Genomic DNA, 8,728 nt, shown 5'->3' with positions numbered 1-8,728 from the left:
GCAGTGACATACACTGGTGCTACGAGAGCTTAGAACCTGCAATAGCAAAAATCACAGTACAAAGAAATCAGCTGAGCTGTCTCGGTCCTTTACTGTACCTTGCTGGTGTGCATTAACCCAATCAAATTTTCTTTTACTGTTTCTTAAACTGCTAGAAAGCATTTAGATCTCTGTTGTGCATGTAAATATATGAAAAGGAAAACATCTTGGATAGGAGGTCCTCATCCCTGGAGCTGTAGCTTTGTCCCTGTCGAGAAGAATGAAATGAGGCCTCTTGTCCAGTCAACATAAGTCACATCCTCAACATCCAACTCTTTGTACTTCTGCACACAGGCCACCCATGGGTGCCCCTGCCCTCATATGTCACACACACTCCCGAGGCTGTTTGAGACACCAGCTCTCGTGTGTGCCTTTGGGAAGATTGGAGCAATTGAGCAGCATGACCCAGGAGAGCTCCAGTCTGCTCTACCCAAACTTCTTCTCTTATAGTTTATACCACAATAAAACGAGCGAAACCATCACAGTCCATTCCAGAATATTCAACTTTGCAACATCACTGCAAGAGCTGCACAACAGGGCTACAGACAGGGGAAAGTTGAGGATTCGAAACCTACTTTTGTTCATCTGTCCCTCAAAACAGCCAAGTCAGTATGGGTTTACCAGCGTGAAACGTTAGATGGCTGCGGTCAGCTTCAAATCCTTCCTAAGGCTAAGCACAAACACACAGTGCGGAAAGGACAAGAGATCCCTGAAGCTGAGATCTTGCTGGCTTTGGGCAGGATGCGGACCTGCTCTGCCAGCACACTGCCGAGCACAGCACGTCTTCCCTGCCCACATAGAGAAGGAGAAAGGAAGCGACCCTGCATTCTACACTCCTCTTCCCTTTCACTGCCCACCGTGTGAGACCAATGTGCAGGATGAGCAGATCTACCCAGAAGAAAGCAGTAAGAAGAATGCTCTACAGACTTCAGAGAATAAACTGCAACCTGTTCCTGCTCGCAGGCAACATGGTCCTACAAGAACCGACAAACATCATCTACAACAGTTCCTTACGTACACAAAATTAACTTCTACTCTCTTCCAGAGAACACGACCCTGATACAAGATTTGTTCTACAAATAAAAAACCTTCCCAGTTAAAAACTTTTAAAAATATTTTTTTTTTCTTCTAGTGCAGCACTCTGAGGGAATATGAAAGGCTCAGCAAGCCAGATCACGGTGTTAGCTGCTGAGCGTTCAGAGAATATACAATAGAGGAATGTGTCAAACCTGAAACATGATAACAGAGCTGCTTCAAAAGAAAAGGGAAAATCCTAAAACAGAAAAAAGGGCAGAAGTGTGTAGGAAAGACAGGCCTGATTATCCTCTACATTACATCAGAAAAAAATGCCACTGAAGACAGTATAGTTATTCCAGAAAGAAATCAGGACACTTGAGATGATGTACTGCCTGGGACTGCAGATCAAATATTCTCCAGCCCATTAGGCAAGTCTGTGGTTATCTTCGGCTTCTTTATAACGTACAGGCACTGGGACATAATCAATTTACCAGAGGGAGACAATCCATTGTACTTATCCAGAACCAGCCCACGCTCAGCTGGCAAACAGCCCGCAGCACGGCAGGGACAGGCGGAAGGGGCGCTGAAGCAGGAGCAGGATGCTTGGGAGCGGGAGCCCAGACCTCGGCGGTCCAGGACGGGGAGTTAGGGCAGGCAGAGCAACAGTAATTCTCACCCTCTAAAACAGGGTGGCCACAGCCAAACTATTAAGAAAAACTGCCCAGTGAATGAATATATGTCTTTTTCTTGGCCTGTGCTAACTGTACTGAGAAATTGTTTGGGAGAAAGTTGGGTGGCTTGGCCTGAAATGGTGTCAGGGCCATCTGAACAATTTACTGGTCTAATTTACCAGGCGAGATGCAGCCTACAAGTCCAGAGCACCGCCAGCACATTTCTAAGAAATGCCTGTTTGGGTAAGGACTCTGGATTTCCCAGTAATTAAAAATGAGTCACTAACTTAATTTCCCCTCCTACTATTTTTTTCTTAGCATTTGCTTACATCCTAAATACACAGAAATTATACTGCAAGATGCTTGAAGCACCTTTGTCCTTGCTCCACAAAACACCAAGCTCAAACACCATATTCTTTAGACAGAGAAATATAAACAAAGTCGGGTAAGGGGAGAGGGTCGACATCACCTTCTCTCTGCCACTTTGCACCAGTCCGATGCAGATAAACAGCCAACTACATGAAGAAGATGGTTTGTATTACTCAAATCTAAACCCACATGGCACCTTCTTATCCAAGCACTCCAGGAGTTGCGTGTATACTAATTTTCTTTTCATGCCTGCAAAAACCCTCTCTCTCCACCTGCCCGCTCTAATGTAAAGCGTATTTTACTCAAAAGTGTAGCTGCACTGCCACTGCTGCAGCAGCCCCGGACCTGAGCTGCGAAGGTAAAACATTCTCTGGTCAAGGCATGTCCATTTCTCCAACACTGACTAATTTACAAAAGTTACTTTCTTAAATAGGAAAAGCTTGGAGGAGAGCTATTCGTAACAAGCCCAATAAGCCTCTTTCACACAGCCAGCGCAGCTCCCCTGAGGCTGCCCCACTGCTGGGGCCGTGCGTGGTGGAGCACCGGGCAGAGCAGGGGAGGAGGCGATGGGAAAGCACTGCTCCTCGCAGACGGACAAGGGAAGCTCAAATACAGATTTCCTGAAGTGCCCTCTGAAATCTGTGCCACTGAGCTTCAGCACTTAAAATGGGCATTTCTCATTAAGCGCTATTTTGAAGTTGATTTTAAATGCTAGGGGTATGATTGATAACATACCCCTATTTATTTATACCCCAATTTATCAAACAGGCATGTTTCATAAATCTCTGTTGATTTATAAATTCATACAGTATTTTGAAATGCTATTTTGAACATTACTACCATTTAACTCAATTTTATGGCTACCACAGGAAGCAAGGTTAGGGAATTACATAGGCCACTGCACCACAGGAATTGTGGATTGTTCTGAACACTAATCAGATAAAAAACAGATTAAAAGTTAAATCCATATTTGTACACCTCCTGTTTTGCCTCATTCTGCTTTGGCTATCCACTGTCTGACTTCAGTGAAGTGTTTAAACATAAGGTAAGCTCTCTTCTAATCACCTGAAAACACTGCCCGCTTCTTTCCTCTCTCCCATGATTGCTATGCATGACTATTGTATAGAATATATATTTTGTACATTGTGAAAACTGTCTCACCTTGAAGTAGAGTGGTTTATGTAACACCATTACATACACTGTATTTGCAGGTTCCTGAGAATTTATTTTAAGACAAAATTCTAATTAAAGATAGAGAAAATTGTTCACAAAATACACAATGAGCAGACTTAAATGGACAAGAACAACTCTTCTAATACATATACCTCCCCGTGTATGTTTTGTTACAAACAATTACAGTTTGTTCTGTTGCTTTACATAGTCACATGAGACGATCTTTTTTTTTTCTTGTTTAATAAGGACACAGGAAAAGAAAAGTTTAAAAATGCATTATGTCCTTTGTTTTCCCAGAAGAAAACACAAGCAAGCCCTTCGTAGTATTCAGCCTTAAGGTAAAATTTTCATCTATACAAAATCCTTACTAAAGGTATTGCTTACTGAATGTTTACTGAATACTCGTGTACTGAATACATCTCATCCTCAGTGATATCTTTTTTGCTTAAGTGTAGTGAGGGTCCTTGAAAATGAAGCAGTTTTACACAGCTATGAGGTAATACTTCACGGTACTGATTAACCCCAGTTTGCCAGCTTACTTTCGTCCCAATACCGATGGTAATTTGAATATTACTGAGAACTTGATAAATAAGAGCAGCAAAATTTTCCTTCACAAAATTCCATTTTCTATGGAGTTGATATACAGTATTGCTATAACGTTAAGGTCTAACACTATAATAACATGTTTGCTTACGAAAGTCAGTCTAGAGTGTAAAATATGAAGCCATATTAGAGGTAATGAATTATCTGTATTTAAACCCACAAAACAGGCATGATGGTTTAGTAGAGAGTATGTTTCCAGTGGATTCTTTCAGTTGGAGCCTTTTAAAAAATTTGCAGCAAAATATTTATTGTAATTGTTGTAAATACTGTGTTCTTAACATCTCTAATAAAAAACACCATCAGGATCAAATCTTTAAAAGCACAGAGGAGTTCTTAGTGGCTTTGAATCCAGAAGGATCATGTAATTAATAAGACTGTATTTGACAAAGGAATATATAATTTTTATATAATATAAAACATGTAATAATGTAGAATTTAACATATAATTTACAATTATGTGCCTGCCAAACCAAGCTATTTGAACAAGTTTTTAAAACAGCTGATGATGTAATCCAGCTGCACTGACAGTGCACGGCTCACGTAACCTTGAATACTTCAGGCAGTTTAAGAAGGAACTTCATTGTAAACAGCTTGGTCTTTGCCCCCTCGCTTTTTAAAGGAAGTTCTTTTGGCTGAGATGAAGGAAAATTAAAAAGAATGCTACTGACATGAAATATTAAAAGGCAGGCTTTCTGAAGCCAGCTTTAGTGCATTTTAACTTTTGCCTTTAAATTCCATTATGGGCAACGTTTTGCAGAGGATTATCAGTGATGCAGAAGACTATGCTCATAGGAAAGTTCTGCAGTGCAAAGTATAAAATATGCTGATGATTTAACACCTCGCACAACCCAGCGTTCCCCACACGGGGGTCAAAAGCCAGGGTTCAGCTGGACTCACAAATACATCACCCTGAATCAAACAGACCATCCCTAAATAGTAGCAGTCACTAACATACGCTCATTACATTAATAAATTGCTCGCTAATGGGAGCAGTGACAAGTTAGATGTGCACTTAGTGGCCCTGTTTGCAGCCCGCCCCCCATGTCTGAAGGCCTGTTTTTCTCTGGGTTATGTTCTAAAGGCTTCAAAGGGCATGAAGAAAATCTGCTCAGTGTTGTGAAATAAATCAAAGAGTGTCTGCTGAAAATTCCTAAAACGCTTTGGCCCTAATCTCCCGGACCAGAGAGTGGGCTTGCAGAATGCTAAACTTGCTTTTCAAAGAAGATCAAAGTAACACGAGCAACAATTAAAAACACGGGTGCAGGTGTGCACATGCGCAGGGGCACCGCGGAGGCAGTAAGAACCTCTTTTTAGTCATCCCTGAATGCTAACGCTGACTTATCTAATCATTACACGTGTGATTTGAAAGGACAGGAGACGTGTTTAAAAGGTACGCAAAAATTGTCTGCCTTTATGTATAAAATGTGTTTTATGCACATGCGACATTTTCCGAGGTACACTATTCCCATTAATTTTGAAAAGCTCCTTAGCCACTGTCTAATTAAACCAGCCTATAATTTTGTTGTTTAGTGATTTGAAGATAAATGAAGTTGCAGTTGTGTATCTACCCTTCCTAGTGTTACTTAGTCTTTAAATAGGGTTTAGTCTCCCAGACCTTGCTTTAACACTTGGAAGGCCAGCTGCTTGCCTTACCAAACCAGCCTGAAGAACCAGACTCACGCCGCTGCCTCTTCAAGTGGCATCGGACTGTTTGGCAGCTTATCAAGGGCACCGCAGAGATTTTATTTGCCTGCTTCAACTTTTAAACGGTATCGGTTGCTCTGCCTAAGACTGGTCACTTCTACCCGCACTTACACAAGAAATAGTCGTGCTAGTAGGTAAGTGGGCTCACACAAGAACTGCTCCTGCTAGCAGGTGAGTGCCCAAGGGAGAGTGACGTTGCATGACAGGCGCTACGCCACCGGCGCGGGGGAGACTTAGCAGCCAACCTGCTATTTCCCTGACAATACGGTTTGTCTGTTTTCCCCTTCTCAAGCTGGTATTTCACTGCGCAAACTAAAAAGAAAAAAAAAAAAAAGCAGCTGTGGGAAAAAACTCTTCGAAGTTCACAGAGTGAGTAAGGAAGGAGTAAAACCCCAGATGAACTCTCCTGGCTGAACTGGGTTAGCATGAAAAATGCTTCTGCTAAATCTTGAAAATTTAGGTCAGTCTTGTTTATGTGAAGATATAAACCACTGACATTTTGAGAAGCATGTGAATCTAAGTGATATTTCAGTGTTCTCTCTGAATCACATTGGGCCACCAGGCCTTTCTAAACCGACCAATTTTTCCCCCTTCAAATTAGTAAAAATAAATCTGAATTGTCACTTAGGCTGTAAGGAGCAACATATTGGAGTATCGTGCTTTGAAGTCTAGTGGCAGCAGCTGCTGAAATATTGCATATTTTTAAAATACACTGCGTTAACCGAGTAGATACTTGGGAAACATTTAACGGAAGAGAACAAAGTAGGTACAATTTTCAAAGCTATCTGCTTTTTCCTTCCCCCGTATTAATACGGGTTACATTATTCCCCTATGAGTTTCAGAGAAGATGAGGAAAAAGATAATTGATGCTTTTCTGAGACCGAACTGATGTTATCCAAAACATGCATCACACCAGATATCCATTACATTTAACACAGCTCAACATAAGGCGATTTTGACAATGCGAGTAGGGCTCAATCCTATTTCTCTTCAAATCCACGTGAATAGTTTATTATATACAGAACCAGGCTCAGTGATTCATTTTGATAAAACGCTACTTAGCAGCATCAAAACTGCCCAAGTATTTTGTCTGCCTATACTGGGGCCTCCTACTGCTGCCATTGAAACAAATGGCAAAATTCCCATTTACTTCCATGGGAGGAGAGCCAAACCCTTAGAAACCTTTGTATTTAAGGAAAAACATTTTTCCTCCCACTCATGACTACAGTTCCCCTGAAAAACCAATGGAAATGTTTAAGAAGTCAGGTGGTTAGGACTGGGCCCGAAGGTCAGGAACAAAGAATATTAATACAGTCTTGCTATTGAAAAACTGAGCAGCATCCTCGAAGCGTCGTTGTTGTTTTTAAACACAAAATGTGACTCTCAGATCTAACTAGGAAGATTTTAAAATATATATAAATCTGGGAAGAAGAAATGAAGCACACATTTCATTTAGTGTCTGGATTACAGATTCTTATTAAACAAACCAGAGCTCATTATAAAATCAATATCAACTTAACCACTATAGTCCCAGGAGAAATGGCAAAAAAGGTCACTCCAAGAAATTCAAACAATTTTCCTCCTGGAAGGGCACGATTTTAATTACAGATACTATTAATTAGAGCTGTCAGTAGGAAGATTGTCCTGTTAATTATCACAAATTCAGTTTCAAGTGTGATTTTGGAACCTGGAGGGCTTTTTTTTTTTAAATTAAGGATTCCTGTATTCACGTTTAATGGAAGAAAAAGACTACCTATTGCTTCTGTGCTTTAAATAAGTCAACCGCAAGTTCCCTATTAAAACCAAACAAAATATTTATGGCCAATAAATATTGGCTGATAATTGACTGATCTGACAAACTGCTGTTTTGGTCACACTTTATCCTGGAGGACACTCCTTTTTCCCACTAGAAATGCTCTTGCTTTTGCTCTCTTCCTTTGGAAGTCATTAAAGATGTAAAGATTTTTTTTTTTTCTTCAGTAAACATTCCATTTAAACTGAAAACCATTCCTGAAGATGCTAATTGTTACAGAACATTCATATTTATCATTATGTACTAAAATCTCCCTGGACCCAGCCTGTGGAGACGTACTTAATACATTACATCTTTAACATATAAGAGGTACAGGCAGATCCAAACTTTGCGAGGAAATATGAGTTTATTCCCGTATGACTCCCAGCTGCCAATTTGAATCTATCTCAGCTCCAGAATACAGAAAGGCCACAATGTCTGATCCTAAGCAGAACAAGAAGGGAAAATAAAACTTGACAGAAGAGTGCCATTGGCGAGACCCTGTGGGTGCACAGCAGACACGGCTACTACAGCAACAATGTTTACACATTCTTGGATTCTTTTTCCTGGTCACACTCCAAATATTTTGGGATAGCAGACCAGAGCAGTGTGGTGTATGACCGTAACACATCCATTGCCACACCAATAACACACCAAGAAATAAGTGCCACGATCTAAAACAAACTTCAGGAAGATGCAGAGTGTCTCTCCACCCAATACTTTCGAAATTGAAAGAGAAAGCCTGAGGTTTCTGATTTATTTCAGGAAATCTGAGCGCAGCCCTCCCGTATTACTAGGTACACATCTGCTACCATTGTTCTCCCAGAACCAGTCCTGGTTTACCTCCCCATCTATCAGCATTAGATTTCATTTTATCTGAATAATGGCAGAAGGTGGCAACAGATCGGGTCAAAGGCTCTTTTCATATCAGACCCTGAAGAAGTCGATTACTCAAAAAGAGAGACATCTTCAGATAACCGTGCAATCCATTCCTCATAAATGTTAAAGATTTTTCGTTATTAATAGTGGCAGGGGTGACAGATTATGGATATTAATGTTATTTTTCAGAGAATTTCAATGGCAACGGATTCTTCTTTCTTTTTTTTTTTTTTAATGTTTCTAATTAGGCACGAATTTACAGCGACTACCAGAATAGCCAAGATTAATACCCAGCAGTAAAAAGCTGCTACAGTGAATCCGCGGGAATATGAACGGAGCGGGGGGGCAACATCGGTAACAAACCCATCCCCTCGGCTCCCAGTACGCGAAGGGTCCCCCCGGGGTCGGCCGAGCACCCCCGGGGAGCGGGGCCGGAGGAGGAAAGCTCGGTCCTTACCTGATAAGCAGCGGGGGCGTCGGA

General features: G+C 41.2%; 1 protein-coding gene across 1 annotated transcript in view; it reads right to left on the bottom strand.

Moving 5' to 3' along the window:
- Positions 1–8,728, bottom strand: part of PTPRN2 (protein tyrosine phosphatase, receptor type, N polypeptide 2) — a 416,744-nt gene that overhangs the window by 96,595 nt on the left and 311,421 nt on the right. The window contains exon 10 of the mRNA XM_009329894.1: positions 8,705–8,728. This exon is cut by the window's right edge and continues 4 nt beyond it. Coding sequence (XP_009328169.1) covers positions 8,705–8,728 — 24 coding nt within the window. The remainder of the gene's footprint in view (positions 1–8,704) is intronic.

Source organism: Pygoscelis adeliae, unplaced genomic scaffold, assembly GCF_000699105.1.
Source record: "Pygoscelis adeliae isolate BGI_AS28 unplaced genomic scaffold, ASM69910v1 Scaffold238, whole genome shotgun sequence".
Taxonomy (NCBI): Eukaryota; Metazoa; Chordata; class Aves; order Sphenisciformes; family Spheniscidae; genus Pygoscelis; species Pygoscelis adeliae.
Note: the sequence above shows the minus strand (reverse complement) of the source record. Positions and strands in the feature narration are given on the sequence as shown.